The sequence below is a fragment of the Pelophylax lessonae genome (assembly GCF_965119305.1).
Source record: "Pelophylax lessonae genome assembly, chromosome: 3".
Taxonomy (NCBI): domain Eukaryota; kingdom Metazoa; phylum Chordata; class Amphibia; order Anura; family Ranidae; genus Pelophylax; species Pelophylax lessonae.
The window spans coordinates 656,579,149-656,595,585 of record NC_138770.1 but is presented as its reverse complement, the minus strand read 5'-3'; the positions used below and the strand labels follow the sequence as shown (position 1 = coordinate 656,595,585).

The window sequence follows — 16,437 nt, the reverse complement described above, 5'->3', positions numbered from 1 at the left end:
GCCATAAAATGAGAAAGTGTGATAGAAATCACAGAAACCTCAAAGGTGATCTTGGAAGATGGAACTCACAGGTTGTAAACCTAAGAATACTGCTGACGTGTTTTGAGTGGCATGGCCTCTTCAGCGCTAAGTGATCTGTCATCTTACTCTCTTCTTAAATGGAGAACCTTTCTCTAGCCCCCTCCCACCTAGGGGGGAGGGGTGGACCTGTCATCTTGGGCCCCCATGGGACCACCTCCAGGGCTCCCAGCATATGATACAGAACACATAGTTGGTCCAAGGGGCTTGGTTAACAGGTCCTCCCCTCCACCTGGGCAGCAAGGGCTAGTGGAAGGTTCTCTATTTAAGAGTAAGATGGTAGAGACCACTTGGTTCTGAAGAAGAGGACATGCCCCTCGAAATGTCAGCTGTAATCTGTTTTACACCCCTGTGAGTTCCATTTTCAGAGGTTTCTGTGCTTTTGTATCATGCTTTCTCATTTTGTCGTGGCTGTGGTACGTTGTTTTTAGAGCTGGCAGTCGTCTCTCTTGTAAAAGCAGGCCTAGCTTTTACAAGCAGTGGGAAGGGTTGTATAAACCACCCAGCCACCTTCCATGGCTTTCTGGTGCTCTCCCATCCCATCGGGAGATCCGAGCGACCAGCTGGGGCATCTGCCGGCTGGTCAGATAACCAAACAAAGCCGGGATCAGCTTTGAACTGCTCTTAGCTTTGGTAACCAGGAAGCTATGACCGGACATCACTTCCAGTTTACCCAAAGGTAAACAGCGCCATTTAAAAAAAAAAAAAATCAAGATCAATGTTTTTGAATGCTTTTACGGGCAGAGGAGGGATTTGGGATCTTATAGACCCCAGATCTCTCAATAAAGGGATGGGTAACATTCCTTGTGCCAGCAATAAGTGATCAAAAAAAAAACTTTAGGCTACGTTCACATCTTGGCGTTTTTACGGGCGTTTTTATGGGCGTTTTTACAGGCGTTTTTTTGTGCAGGCGTTTTTAGATTGAATAGAGACCAATAGAAAACGCCTGTAATCTGCCCAAAAAGAAGCTCATGTACTTTTTTGAGCGTTGGGCGTTTTGCTCACAGCGTCAAAACGCTCAGATGTGAACAGGGGCCATTGAAATGAATAGGATTTGTCTTGTTGGGCATTTTGAGAGCTGATCCTAGAGCAGAAAAACTCCCCAAAAACGCCCCAAAACGCCTACATGTGAACGGAACCTTAAAGTTTTTTTTTTTTTTCCTTTCCACTGTTGCTTAAAGTACTTCCTCTCCCCCGTGTTTGCACGCAAAGGCAAACGCGCACGCTGGTCCAGCATGCACATGAACATCGATCGTCCCACACATGTAAGGTATCATCGCAAACGTCTGATCATAGGCAATAATGCTAGCACCAGACCTCCTGTGTAAATCTAAAGTGGTAACCCTAAAGGTTTCTAAAGCATCGCATATGGATATTAAATGTAGTTCGTTTTGTTGCTGTGCACAATTTTTTAAAGCGTGACATGTCTGGTATCGCTTTACGCGGTGTAACATAATCTTATATTTTATTTTACCAAAAATTGGGTTATGTATGGTTGGTTTTTTTCTTTGCATTAAAATTCAAGTCGATTCCTCCCTCACCCACAAACAAAATAAAAAAAATTGCGTTTTGAAAAACTATTGTGCAAATGCAGTGTGACCTAAAAAAAAAAAAAATTCCAAAAACCCACCAATTTTATTTTCTAGGGCATCGGCTTTAAAAAATATATAATGTAGGGGTGCCGTTGTGTGTAGTGCTGTTGTAGAAGTAACCAGTTCTTGTTGGGTTATGGCAGTTTGTTCATGTTTGGCACATTCTCAGGGTGTTATTAGGTAATGAGCCTTTTCCATGTTTATCTTACTGTGAACTGAACCATATTTAGAAGCAAATGAAACACATTGTCAGATAGTCACTCACTGTTCTCTTCACAATTATTTCTACACTTGTATTTGCTGTACTCTTCTGTGTCCTCAGCGTGTTACATTGGCCATTGCATCAGCACACACTTCTATTGTATAAAGCACAAAGAAAATATACAGATTTTCTAAAAAGAACTTCAAGAAGAATTCCAGGTATTGATGTTTTTACATAGTTAACGTTGGTCCAGCTTGGATAAATGTAACTATGTATATACCATACCTGTCTGATGCCTCTGGAAGCTGGAAAAAATCATCCAATACTCCAGCGATCTCCACTAACTTCTGGATCTTGTGCTGAGCGACTGCCCTACAGCATTCGGAAGACAGGAGGTTGGCCATTTGGCATTGGTGCCATTCAGAGAATAGTAAATATGAATAAGTATAAAGGATGGAGGACTCTGCGCTTATGGAGTAATGGATATATTGGCAATGTAGACTGCAGCCTCCCTATGCTATAGTCGAAATACTATATAGTATAGTGAAAAGGGGGGTAGGGGGTGGCGCTGTCTGTTTGCGAATTGAGTAAAGTGCCAAGTGTATAAATTGCCAAGTGTATAAATACAATCGATATATGGTAAAGGATAATAAATATGATATATAAAAATGGTATAAAAAATGTGGTATATAGAAAAATATACAGTAAATCAAAGTGACATGTGCATATACGTCCCTCTAAAGTGACGTGTGCTATAGTGATCATAAAATAGTAATATTGGTATGAGGTAGCTATATATTGAATTGAAGTGACCTGACGAATACAGGTGTAACGATGTTTATGCACTCAACAAATAATATAGAAGGTGATATTGGTACCAATGAATGAACACAAATGGATATAGGTGCAACAGTGCATAAAGTGACACGGGTGACGGCCCCAATTTAAAGTGACATATGCTGGATAGTGTATAAAACTGGATGATAACAAATCTACCTCACAACATATACATGACAAAAAGCAAAAAATGATAATATATGTGACTAATAAGTGAAGAGAAAATAAAGGCAATATAGTGACTATAAAGTGACAAGTGCTTAAAACACCAAAGTGATATGTCCAAATTCCAGCGACGGGACAAATTAGTGGTAATACAATAATAAATCAATAATAGTCTGTTTCAAGTAAAACTGTGATAGGTGATAATAGGTGGTAGACGCACTTATCACTGCAGTGGGTGAGACTTTAAAAATGGAGGATGTGGCTGTCGTTTGGTATGCAGAAGTCACCTAACACTCTAAAGGTGTTTCCTTATGTGCCTTATTTTGACAGGTTTTCCTGCAGGGAATGGGAACAACCAAAATTGCCCTTTGTGTTCCCCAAACGTTTTGCTGTATGTTATGCTTTTGAGGAGTCCCTTAAAAAAAAAAAAAGTGGACTAGTCCATCCCAGTAGAGGAATCCCCGTCCTTTAACCACCTGCAAGTACATATACTGTGGCGGTCAGCCCCTCACAGGCAGAGTGACGCATCGGTATGTCACTAGCCTGTGAGGCTCTGGGGAGCAAGCGCGCCGCCACGGACTCCCCCCCCCCCCCCCACCCCCCCCCCCCCCGCGTGTGACCGGCGGACCCGATGTCGGGGGAGAGGGAGAAAGTCAGGCGGCTAGTGTAAACAAGCCGCCTGTCATTCTCCCCTGTGTAGAAACAATGATCATACGGTTCTACTATGTAGGACCGTTGATCATTGTTCCTACAGCTAAAGCCACAGCCAATCACAGTTAGAATCACGCCCCTAGGGACACACACAGCCCCTCCCTCTCAAATAAAGTTAACCCCTTCACTGTAATTTTACAGTAACAGTGCATATGTAAAGCACTGATTACTGTAGAAATGTCACTGGTAACCCCAAAAATGTCAGTCAAGGGTCCGATCTGTCCGCCCCAATGTTGCAGTACCGCAAAAAAAATCGCAGATCGCTGCCATTACGCGTTAAAAAAAAAAAAACAAAAAAAATGACAAAAATCTTTCCCTTTGTTAGTAAACGCGATAACTTTTGCACAAACCAATCAAAATACGCTTTTTTTTTTTTTTACCAAACATATGTAGCATAAAACAAATTGGCCGAAAATGTTACATTTTGATTTTTACATTTTTTTTGGGGAATTTCATATAAAAAAAATGTGAAAAATATTGTTGTTTTTGCAAAATTTACACTCTTTTTGTTTATCGCATGATCAAAAAATCGCATAGGTGATCAAATCCCACCAAAAGAAAGCTCTGTTTGTGGGGAAAAAAAGGACATCAAATTCGTTTAGGTACATCGTCGCACAACCGCGCAATTGTCCGTTAAATTCACGCAGTGCCGAATCGCAAAATACCCCCTGGTCTTTCAGCAGCCAAATCCTCCGGGGCTTAAGTGGTTAAGGACCCGGCTGACAGGAAAGTGGAGGCTGTGGCACGCAGCATGTTTACTATGGCTGGTTCGACATTGCGGCCAGTTTTTGCCGCAGCCCTGGTGTCTCAGACCCTAACTGAACGGGCTAAGCTTTTGCGCCAGGGTCTGGGGGGTGAGCAGGTCCCCGCTGCTTCTTGATTTAGCAGACCAGTTGGTCCACGGGCTGCAGTTTTATTTGTGATGCAGCTTTGGATACAGCGCCTGTGCTGTCCAAACTTTCTGTTTCAGCGGTGGTGATTAGGTGCATAGAATGCATGAAGGTAAAAAAACCTTGAGCCTTTAGAACTAGTCTACCATTGTGACCATGTTTCCATATTTAGGGAGTAACCTGAAACATGGTCACATCCTTCTAATCCCCCCCCCCCCTCTAATCCCCCTTTCAATTGCAGAATGCTCTTCCCTGCAGCATTGTATTTGTTTCAGTCATTTTCATTGGAACAGAGTATTATGTAATCATCTGTTGCATTCAGATAACCTTATGAAAAAGCCACACAAGACTATCTTTCAGTAGAACAAGGCAAGTTTTTCATCGGTTATAGGGTTCAAGAGTGTGCACTATAAATAAGCAGCATTGTTGGGCATGGCTGTGCGTAGCTCTGCCCCGCCCAGCTGCGACATTCATTCTGTGAATGGAAAGACAAGACGTCCCATCTGCCACTGCGGCAGATCTCAGTTTAGCACAAGTGAGGTGACATCACAGCAGGAGCAGTCCATGGTTTACTTCCTCCAGCCCCATAAGGGTAAGTCCATACCTCGGTAAAGACCTGGGGCTGGAGGAAGGGTCTGCAGGAGTCTGTGCATTATACCCACAACGCGCTGATTGCAGTTGCAATGTTTTGCAGGCATTATTCAAAAAAAAAAAATAAATTGCATTTTTTTTTTTTTCTAGGTTTGTGCATTATACAGACACTGCAGTATTTCGCTTGGTTTGAGACACACGACTGGCTATAGATTAGGTAGCAGTAAATAGCCGACCGGTTCTAATCCTTTCTGAATCTGCCCAAAACTTGGTGTTTTGGCTGGAGTAGCACTTTAAATTAAACTCTGGAATACTGCAGACATACACACTGACATATTCCGTATCCCCTGATCATGCCAATACACTTGTTCTGTTCTCACTACACGTATGCCCCAGGCGTGTGCAGCTCAACATACAGCTAAACCTTCAATTCTATAGTAACCAGTCCTTTTGTAACTTGAGGCTTTATTCCAGTGAAATAATGGTGGTCACATGAAACCGTATACAAGTCAGAATGGATATGTAAATAGGATTGGTTTCAGGTGAAACTGTAAATAAACAGATAAAGCATACAATCAGTGTACAAACATAAACAATATATGCACCAGGGGCGTAACTACAGGGGTTGCAGGGGTTGCAATCGCTACCGGGCCCCATGCTCCAGGGGGCCCGGTAGCAAACCAGTGGGTAAACTTCCAGGATTGCAAAGGTCACACTTGCGACCGGACCCTGGCATTGCACCACTGTGGGGAGGCCCCAAGATTGCAGAAAGGGGGCCCACTGCAGAACTTGTGAAAGAATCCTGCTGCGGGACCGTAATAAAAGGCCATGCAACGAGTGTAAAGAGCCCCAGGATTAGTGGGAAGAGCCCTGGGCTTGAAGGTAAGGGCCCCGGCCAGGGGTCTGGGGGGCCCTTCATGGTTTCTTGCATCAGGGCCCTGAAGGTTCTAGTTACGCCTCTGATATGCACTGAGTATATAACTAACGGTTCATGAGCATACCAGCGATGCTTCCAAGAAGGGTTCAGGAATCTTCCCACAGCAACCTCAGATGTTGACTGCTTGTCCATGAGGTAGGTCTAAAATGGAGATTTTCTCAGAGAAGGGTGGAACTAATATCCAGTAATAGAGAGCAAGAGATACCATAAAGTACTGTCCAACAATATTCTTTTGTCACAGTGGCATCTTGAGGACAACATTGGTATTACAAGTTCGAATAGCATTAATTATTTTCTTATGCTGGAGGCATGACAACACTGATTGGCCTAATCGCAAAACAGTGACTGGCAGCCAATCAGCCAATATGTCCTTCCTCCCTGAGGCCGTTTCTATAATAGCAAATACCTTGGTGAACTTTACCTGTTAACAATGGTAGTGTTTTTTTATTGCCAATTTTTTTCTCTCCTCATTAGATGTGTTTTCTAGCATGCTGTTTTCTCTTACGTCCTCTGACAGTTGCCGCCCATTCATACTGTCTTCACGATTGGGTATTGGCCTTCTCCGCAGGAGCAAGCCAATACCCAATCGTGAAGACTGTATGAATGGGCGGCGACTGTCAGAGGACTCAGAGAAAATAATTTTACGGTAAGATTTTACAAAAATTCTATTTTTTATTTTTTTTCCTGTTGCTAATTGCATCTTCCTCTTCCTTCTAGTCGTTGACCTCCTGTACTGGCGGGATATAAAGAAATCCGGACTGGTGTTCGGTGCCAGCCTCTTCCTGTTGCTCTCTCTGACGGTGTTCAGCATAGTGAGCGTTTCCGCATACATTGCCTTGGCCCTGCTGTCTGTCTCCATCAGCTTTAGAATATACAAGGGGGTGCTGCAAGCAATTCAGAAATCCGATGACGGCCATCCATTTAAGTAAGTAGGATTTTGAACTATATCTCATGAAATGTAAACACCATGTCTTACTTATTGCTGTTTGTAACTATATTGTGTTAGTCTAGCGGTCTCCAAACTGTGGCCCGGGGGCCTGATGACTGACCCAAATGATGGGGCATTATTCCATCTGCTGACACCAGCAGTGGGGCACTATTTTGCCCACTGACACCAATGATGAGCTATTCTTTGCTCCCACACTAGGACATTTTCTACTCCCACTGGTAACAGTCCTGCCCCCCTAAAGTCTGAAGGTCAGTAAACTGGCCCTTTGTGTAGAAAATTTGGAGACCCCTGTGTTTAGTCAGTCAATAAAGAATGTGGTCATCCATCACCCGTGCAGCAGAATAATTGGTAGTCAGTGTTACACTTATTCAAAAGGTTCATCATAAAGATGCAGCCAGTTTTGCTGTATGGGGAATGGGTAAAATTAAACACTTTTACAGCAAACCAGTCCTGAGACATACGGGAGCGGTCTCCGCCAACAGCCAGATAACCAGCATCTTCAGAAGCAGGATTGGCAAACTACACTCAATACCATTGTATGCAGATTTGTGAAATTAGGTAGGTTTGTATGCTTGTTCCACGTAAAGGGCACTAAGTTTAGAAGGAAGAGGGTGACCATGATAGCCAGGGAACTAGCATTTGCAGCATAAAAGCAATGTCAGTCTGCATGCCTCTCTCAAAAAAGGTTTCCTGTAAGGCCCCATGCATGCAGCTTGTGTTTTTAGCTGCGAGCGTAGGTTACGGGTGCACTGTCCAGCCCCACTGCCAGCAGCCTGTCAACCTTTGAGTGGCTGACAGCTCCCAGGGGGCTGGACATTGCATGCAGTATGCGCCCAGGGGCGAATGCCTGGAACGTGGACTAGCATTTCATGCATTCATCCCTGGGTGCATACTGCCCTAAATGCTAGTACTGGTTTCTGCCCAAAACCCTGTCCAGCCACCAGCCTCCTATATAGTATGACAAGCTGCTGGCAGTGAGGGAGGACAGTCACCTGTGCCACCTGCTTGCAGCTAAACATCTGTCTCATGCATAAGGGTTGGACTCCCAATGTCTATGGGGCCTAAGTCAGGCTGGTTGCTGGAAGCCATCCCTGCTGGGATAAGGCAGTAATCATTAGCTGCTTTTGCAGCCGCTAGCCATAATCTCAAGTGAATCTGGCAGGCTCGTTGTACCTAAGTTGATAGATGGATCAACTTGTTACAATCAGCCTGTCCACACAAATCTCAGCTGGTTCTTCCTGAACCGGCTGCTTTTCGAACCGTCTATGGCCAGCTAAAGGCTTCAAACGGCTGTGTCAAGCTCTCTAAAACACGCATTTCTACACTCCATTAACATATAGGGGTTTCAGATCGCGGGCAGAATTGCCGCGATTCTGCCCGCTATCTGGAACCATTGCAAGTCGTGGGACGCCCGTGCAATTTCCGTGACTTGCAATGGCACCCCAAACGTGGCGCAATTTTGCCGCAAATGCTTGATTACCGCGGTTCGTCGGGCGACCATCGTGGCAAAATGGCGCTGTGTTTGGGGTGCCATTGCAAGTCACGGGAATCGCACAGGCATGCAACCTGCAATAGTTCGGGATTGCGAGCAGAATTGCAGCCGTTCTGCCCGTGATCTGAAACGCCTATATGTGAATGGAACCTTAGTGCATTGCAGTATCTTTTCATTTAGTACAGCAGAGGAAATATAAGGGGGGGGGGGGGGGCACACACATATTTTTGCCCTGTTCTTGGTGGTTTTTTTTTTTTTTCTTATTAAATGGGCTATCCTAATGCAATGAAAGAAATTATGCACATTAACATGCGTAACAGATCACAGTGATCTGAAGGAGTCCAGGGCTGCAGTAATGACAGTGGTTACTTTAAGGTAAATGTATTCCTTTTCTGGAGCAGAACTGCTTCCCACAGCTCAGCCTGCCTTGCAGTGGCTTTGGCTTTCACACAGGCAACCGCTCTGTGCTGGGGGAGGTGCAGGTTTTTGCTGCTCTGCAACCATTTTGCTTAGGCTAGCCATACATTATACAGTTGTCTTGTACAATTTTTCCTTTAAATTTGCCAAAATCATAAAATATAAGATCAAGCCTAAACACTTTCAATTTGTATGCAATCAGGCAGGCCCTTGCACTACATTCACTATATTGTCAAAAGTATTGGGACACCTGCCTTTACACGCACATGCATTTTAAAGTGTTACTAAACCCACAACAGAAAAATCAGTCTATATATGCAGTAAAGCATGCTTGTTATACTCACGGTGGAACCTAAGGGGTTAATCCTCTGCTTTTTGTAAAAAGGCTGCTTGATCCCGTATGCGCAGATCCTCCTCCTCCTTGCATTGTCTCCATAACCTGTCCGGATAAGACAATTGGGGCTCTTTCACACGGTCCGCCTCCATCAGGGGGCTTCGTGCTGCTCAGCAGGGGATCGATCCACCGATCCCCGCAGAGCAGGCAGGTGACAGCTCCCTCTCCGCTCTGTGTGCCAAGAGGGAGTCTGTCAGAGTCCCGCTGCTCTCTATGGGGAAATTGGATGACAATGGACCGCCTGTCCACTCTAATCCCATCTAATTCCCTGGACGGATGGAAAATAGTGTTTCCATCCGTCTGTATTTCACGGACAGGATTGGATGCGGATGGCAGCGGTTACAGCGGACATGTCACCGCTGACATCCACTGCCCCTTAGGGATGCATGGAGGATCCGATCAGGTCTGCCTAAAAAACTGACAGGCGGATCTAATCGGATCGTTCGTTTAAAAGTGGAGTCAGGCGGCACATGCTCAGTTTGGTGTCTATTGCTAAAGAGGTTTTTTTTTTTTTTTTTTATTCTTGGGAGAGTGCATATGATAAGCACAGGGGCCAATCAGCACTGTGCAGACAGATCGTCAGGGGTCCTGCATCCGGATAGGACAGTGAGAGCAGACTGAAAGGGTATTTAGCAGTTTATATTTACTAAAATAAAGAGTTGAAGCTGGTAAAGCTGCAAAGGGTGGGCAAACTCAATATTGAACCCTACAGATGAAGACTGGGATGCCATTAAAGTTTATGAGCGTGTAAAGGCAGGCGTCCCAATACTTTTGACAATATAGAGTAGTTGAAGGTAAATTTAAAGGAAACTGTATTGGAAAATTGTATAATGTATGGCCAGCTTTACTTATTACATGTCGGGGGACAATTATGTGGTTTTTGTCCCTCTCTCCATACTGAAACATTTCTTCATATGCTTTTTTTTTTTTTGTTTCCCATGACATGCCTCTTGATGTGGTGTTTTGGTTTTAATTTTATAATTATGTAATGATCTAAGTTCAGTCTCGCATTAGGTCTGTTATGTGATGCCTGGAATACAGAGCAGCTGTCATATGCTTTTACATACAGCATGAATAAGTGTGGCAGAGGAATTTTTATCCCATGATGAGGCATGTAGGGGGAAGACTTTCTTCCATAAGTGTTTATGGGTCAGTAATGAGGTAGAACTACACCCAACCTTAGTTATTTTGGACCCTTTGCTTTTTACATAATCATTTTTGAATGGAACATGTATAATATAGATAACTGCAAAAAGAAAATAACTTACCCCAAAGTAGTAGTGTATGCAACAATGAGTAGACGGTAATGTGGCAGATTTGCAGCATGCATTACCAGGTAACACACGGGTGCCAGCTTATACTAAATATTTGATTGCTTAATCCTTTCAGTAATATCAGAGTATTATTTATATTGCGGTCAACTATAGAATATAGCCACAAACTGATTAAGAAAAAAAGATTTAAAAACTGTGCAGCTCATCTTTGTATTTATGAGGTATTTCAGCCGGGTGCTGGTCAGATCCACTTTTCAGGTGAATTTGAAAGCTCAATGTGAACGCCTAGTAGAGCTGCACAATTAATCATTAAAAACAAAATTGTTATCTCGATTCCCCCAAGCCCCCCGCTCACGATCTTAAAACGGCATGTCCTCGATTCTTAGTGCCCTTCTCTGCTCACTCACAGCTATCAAAAAAAATAAAATAAAAAAGAGCCCCAGCAAATGTTTATCAACATTGTTAAGGCTGCTAGATAACTATAAACATAATGCTTTACAATGTATCATTCCATTCTTTTATATCAAAGGAACAAACTTCTGTCTGGAAGTGCCGGTTCACACTTGTGCGATGCGGGAAGGCTGCGAATTCGCAGCCTGTTCCCGCATCGCACCCGCACATCTGGCAGTTCACACTGCCATATGCGATACGCAGGGGGTGCCAATTAAATGTTAACGACACCCCCAGTTTGATCGCATATCGCACTGCGATCTGACAGTTTGCACAGGATCGGATCGCACAAGTGTGAACCACTGTGCGATCCGATCCTGATGCGGCTGGAAAAAAGGGTCCTGTGCGTCTTTTGTGCAGGTGCGGTGCGAATTTAGCCATACAAAGTGTATGGCTGAATTTGCATCCGCACATCCGATCGCATGTAATGAAGGAGCAGTGCGCTCCGACATTACATGCGATCGCCGCACTCGCAATAGTGTGAACCGGCCCTCACAGCTATCAAAAAAATAAAATTAAAGAGCCCCAGCAAATGTTTATCAACATTGTTAAGGCTGCTAGATAACTATAAACATAATGCTTTACAATGTATCATTTCGTTCTTTTAGATCAAAGGAACAAACTTCTGTCTGTAAGTGTCGGTTCACACTATGGCGATCCGACTTCGGGGGCGACCTTTGAAGTCGCGTGCACCGCGACTTTGGCGCGACTTGCACGGACTTCACATAATGGAAGTCAATGCAAGTCGCTCCGATGTCGCCCCGAAGTAGTACAGGAAATATTTTCTAAGTTGAGCCGCTCCTATTAGAATGGTTCCCGTAGCACAGAATGGACCGCGACTTGTCAGGCTGACCAGTCGCCTGACAAGTCGTGGTAGTGTGAACCGGGACTAAATAAGGGCATTTTAACCTCAAAGAGGTTGTAAACAAAGGGGGAAAAAAACCTGTAATGAGCTAGTATGCATGATATACTAGCACATTATGAAACGCCTTACAACGAAGCCCCCGCAGTGCCGCCCACTCAGCAGTGACACGGCCGTCATTTTTGGCCGTGCTGCTTCCTGGTTTGTGTCCTCTGGCCATCTGATTGGCCAGAGGTGCGATGACATCACTCCCACACATGCGCGTGGGAGCCGCCATTCACGGCACAGGGCTCTGAAGGAACGGCACGGGTGTTTTTAGCAGAGACCCTAGGGAATAAAACGGTGATTGTTGCAATCTTCTTCTTTTTTTTTTTTTTTTTTTTTTTGTCACCCTGTATTTGTGCAGAAGTCTTTTTTCAAAAGCAGTTTTGGGGGAAAAAATACACTTTAATGAATTTAAAAAACGAAACCGTAAAGTTAGCTCAACTTTTTTTGTATAATTTAAAGGCTGATGTTACGCCGAGAATCGTAATCTTTGTATTGTAAACAAAAAAATCATGATTCTCATTTTATCCAGAACCGTGCAGCTCGAACGCCTAGCTTCATGTTTATTGTCCCTTCTAAATTTTGGTCTGGCGGATATGCGTCCATTTACATCCAACTACATAGAAGCCCAGATAAATGCCTAATGCAAGTCTATGAACACCCGCCTGCCTATAAACAAGAATTTGTCTAGCTCAGGAAGTAAAAAAAAAAAATTGGGCACAGATGTCCTAAAGTGACCTCCATTCTGTTCTGCTCTGATTTCAGATCTGCTTGCGGATCCCCTGCTGAGCAGAATGGACGCCGCGTGTATGAAAGGACTCTCTAACCTTTAATATTACTGTACTACACCATTCAGACATTCTGCAGCCCTTGAAACAAAGTTCTATTTAAAGTAAACTGTATTTTCAGAAAGTTGCAGAGTGGTTGTTCAGAGGCGCCTGGCCTAGGTGAACTTTTGTCTCGGCCCTTACTGTACAGAAACCGGCAGTGCCGCTGTTCCGTCAATGCCTTTTTTTAGTTGCACTGTGAAGCGATCTGCTGCGAATTCCCCTTATGCAGACATACTCCACATACTGATCAGTTTAGGGAAAGCCTTGTCAAGGTCATCTCAGCAGGAATGCCATAACTGCTTGACCCATCTTCTGAACTCGTACCTAAAATATCCATAGACTAGATCTGTATTTCATGACAGTTCTGCACTGGTCATCACACTGATGTAAAACATACATAGCTTAATGCCCCCACCCCCAACTGACCTGCTTCACGGCATTCTAGACCGCTGTTACTGTTACTAAGCAGCTCCCATCAAGCTATCGTAAGTGAAGCTGTCCTTTTTAGGGAAGCTTTTTTTTTTTTTTTTTTTTTTTCTTCCACCCAGCAAAGCGGTTTGACATCCTAAGACTATTTGAACTGAGCTCATTATATTACAATCTGAAAGAGGTGTCAAAACAGGAAAACCTGTTCATTTTCTCTGCACTGTTGTGGAGAAACCTTTCAGAGCAATCATTCTGAACCCCTAGGAGAGCGCTCCCTTTACAGAGCCCAGATTATTTTTGGCAGCAAACGTCATAGCTTAATGGTGTGGGGGAAGCATGGGAGACAGTACTGCAAATGTACATTTTTACATTGTGTTTAAGATCTGTATGCTGTGCAGTTAGTTAAAATGATCTGGTGATTAAATGTAGTTGTCTGAAGTGAACCTGTCCGCAGGCCATGGACATTCAAGTTGTACATATTCCCAACTACCAGTAAATGAGCTATATATATATATATATATTACACACAAACCCTGACCTCTGTAACTACAGGCACTGTGGAGCAAGTAATCAAAGTTCCCAGCAGAGGTGCTGAAGTTGTCCGCTCAAGCTTTACATTAACATACATAAAACACTGTAAATACCCTTTTTCTCTTTCATTCATTGATGGACACAGCTCCTCCTCTTCTTGACTACCTGGGTTATGCTGACCCCCTACAGGAGTAGGACACTAGGCAGGAAAGAACTTGACTATGCCTATGGGGCAGTCCCAGGGAATATACTCCCACTCTCTGCTATAGATACTGTTTTTTTATTTATTTATTTTTTTCCCTGCCTAGTAAGGACATAGTTCCTTGCTGGGATCTCTGGTCCTGGTGATTTTTTTTTTTTTTTTTTTCCTTTATTTTGTTCCTGTTGAAAATCTACAATCAATTGCCGGAGTGGGTGACTGACTGGATAATCTAGATCCAGAGCGTCCCCAGTCTGGCCAGTGAGCGTGTCCAGACTGCAGGTCGGTCCCGACGTAGCCCTACTGGATGAGGGCTGGCCTGCGAGTTAATGTCTTGCGGGGGGCAGCATATACGACCTGGCTTCAGCCTGAGTCGCAGCATTCCTCCTGGCCGACAGCACCCAGTGGTAGTCTGACCAGAGCGGTGCCCATCCTGTTCCTCGTGTGGTAAGTAGCTGTCCCTGGAGGCTTTTGGGGTGGACATGGGTCCCCCCTGGGATGGTCGGATCCCCAGGCTCCCCTCCCCAGACAGTGCCCCTCCACCCTTTCTTGGTGGTCTTCTGCAGACCTTTGTCACCCCCATCTTGTCTGGCAAGCCACAAGCGGGTTCTGCCAGACCTGCAGTGAAGGCTTCCTCTGTATGAAGGGGCGCCCTCACACGTGTCTGGTGGACGTCTTTGGTCGTTGGTTTCTGGATCTGTGGACCTCCCGGTTACAGGACAAGTGTCATTCGCTCCGGCTACAAGATCAACTTTCGATCACATCCTCCGGAAAGATTCCAACCTGCGCTTGTCCCCAGATCGCTTAAGGGATCTCTTTTGGGCAGTGCCAGACTTGTTACTTCAAGAGGTGATTGTTCTGGCATCCGAATGTTTTCAAGGTTTTTACTCAAACTTGTTTACAGTTCCCAGGAAGAAAGGCAAGGTGCGTCCAATCCTGAACCTCAAGGCGCTGAACTGCTTTGTGTGGTTGCAGAAGTTGAGGATGGAGTCCATTTGCACAGTGGTGGCATCCCTGCATCAGGGGGATTTTTTTGCCTCTATCGATGTCAAGGACACTTACCTTCACGTCCTGATAAGTGCCGGCACCAGCGCTTTCTCCGCTTTGCCGTAGGCGAGGAGCTTTATCAGTGCATAGCGTTACCCTTTAGTCTCACCTCTGCTACTTGGGTCTTCACAAAAGTGTTGGCCCCAGTGCTAGCATTTCTGCGTCAACGGGGGATCACGATACTGGGGTACCTGGACGATCTGCTGTTGCAAGCAAAGTCTACTACTGCTCTGTTGGACAACTTGGAGATTACTCTGCAAACTCTGAGGGAGTTCAGTTGGATTCTGAAATTTCAGAAGTCTCCTCTGTTTCTGTCAACTTGGACTAGCTGGGTCTGCCTCTGAACTCCCAGGGTGTTTCTTTAGAAAAACCCCAGAAATTGCAGGAGGCTATTCGGCTTCTGTCCAGCAGATGGTCATCTCTTCGCAATTGCATGCGGTTGCTGGGCCTGATGGTGTCTACCTTCGAGGCGGTTCCATTTGCACAGTTCCACATGAGATCTCTGCAAAAAGATCCTGGTGAAATGGAACAAGAATCCTCAGTCGCTAGACAATCTGATCCTGTTGAGTCGGAGTATGAGAGGATCCCTGGTTTGGTTGCTTTGTTCTGCTGCACTTTGTCAGGGAGAACCTTTTCTTCCCCTGTACTTCCTCTGCACAGATTGTGCTCAGGGGGGTCTGCACTCAGGAAGAGTCCAGGCTACCAATAAATGTATTGGAACTTCGAGCAATCAGATATTGTCTGGATCATTGTACTATTCATCTTCAGGGGTGTCCGGTATGCATTCAATCGTACAATGCCACGGCCGTAGCTTATGCCCATCACCAAGGGGGCACAAGAAGTGCCCTGCTGGCTCGGGAAGTAGTCGGCATTCTGAGGTGGGCAGAACATTTTTGTTTCAGCTGTCTCTGCTGTGCACATTCCAGAAGTGGAAAATTTGCAAGCAGATTACCTCAGTCGACAAGCGTTGGACCTGGGGGGAATGGTCACTTCATCTGGAGGGGTTTCATAAGTTGTGGCTCCGGTGGGGGTACTCCTGGGGTGGATCTGCTGGCCTCTTGTCTCAACAGGAAAGTACAGAGGTTTGTGGCACAGTCTCGGGATCCTCCTAGCCAACGCCACGGACGCCTTAGTGGCTCCTTGGAGTCAGTATCGTCTGATTTACGCCTTTCCTCCTCTCAAATTTTCTGCAGAGACTCCTGCGCAGGATCGAGGCAGCAGGGATTCCCGTCATTCTAGGGGCTCCAGACTGGCCTTGCTTGTCTTGGTACACGGAACGCCAATGCTCCTTGGAGATTTCCTCTCAGGGAAGATCTGCTGTCCCAAGGGCAAATCTTCCATCCTGCTTTAGTCACTCGCTTTTTCAACTTGGTTGTTGAAAGCCAGGTGACGAAGGATAGAAGGTTGTCTGAATCGGTGATTCCTACGCTCTTAAAGGCTAGAACATCTACCTCTAGGAAGATCTACCTCGCACTTGGAAGACTTGCATTGCGTGGTGTGAGTCTTGGGGTTCACCCT

General features: G+C 44.9%; 1 protein-coding gene across 1 annotated transcript in view; it reads left to right on the top strand.

Annotated features, from left to right (window-relative positions):
• Nucleotides 1-16,437, top strand: part of RTN4 (reticulon 4) — a 133,957-nt gene that overhangs the window by 90,956 nt on the left and 26,564 nt on the right. The window contains exon 4 of the mRNA XM_082249290.1: nt 6,721-6,928. Coding sequence (XP_082105416.1) covers nt 6,721-6,928 — 208 coding nt within the window. The remainder of the gene's footprint in view (nt 1-6,720; nt 6,929-16,437) is intronic.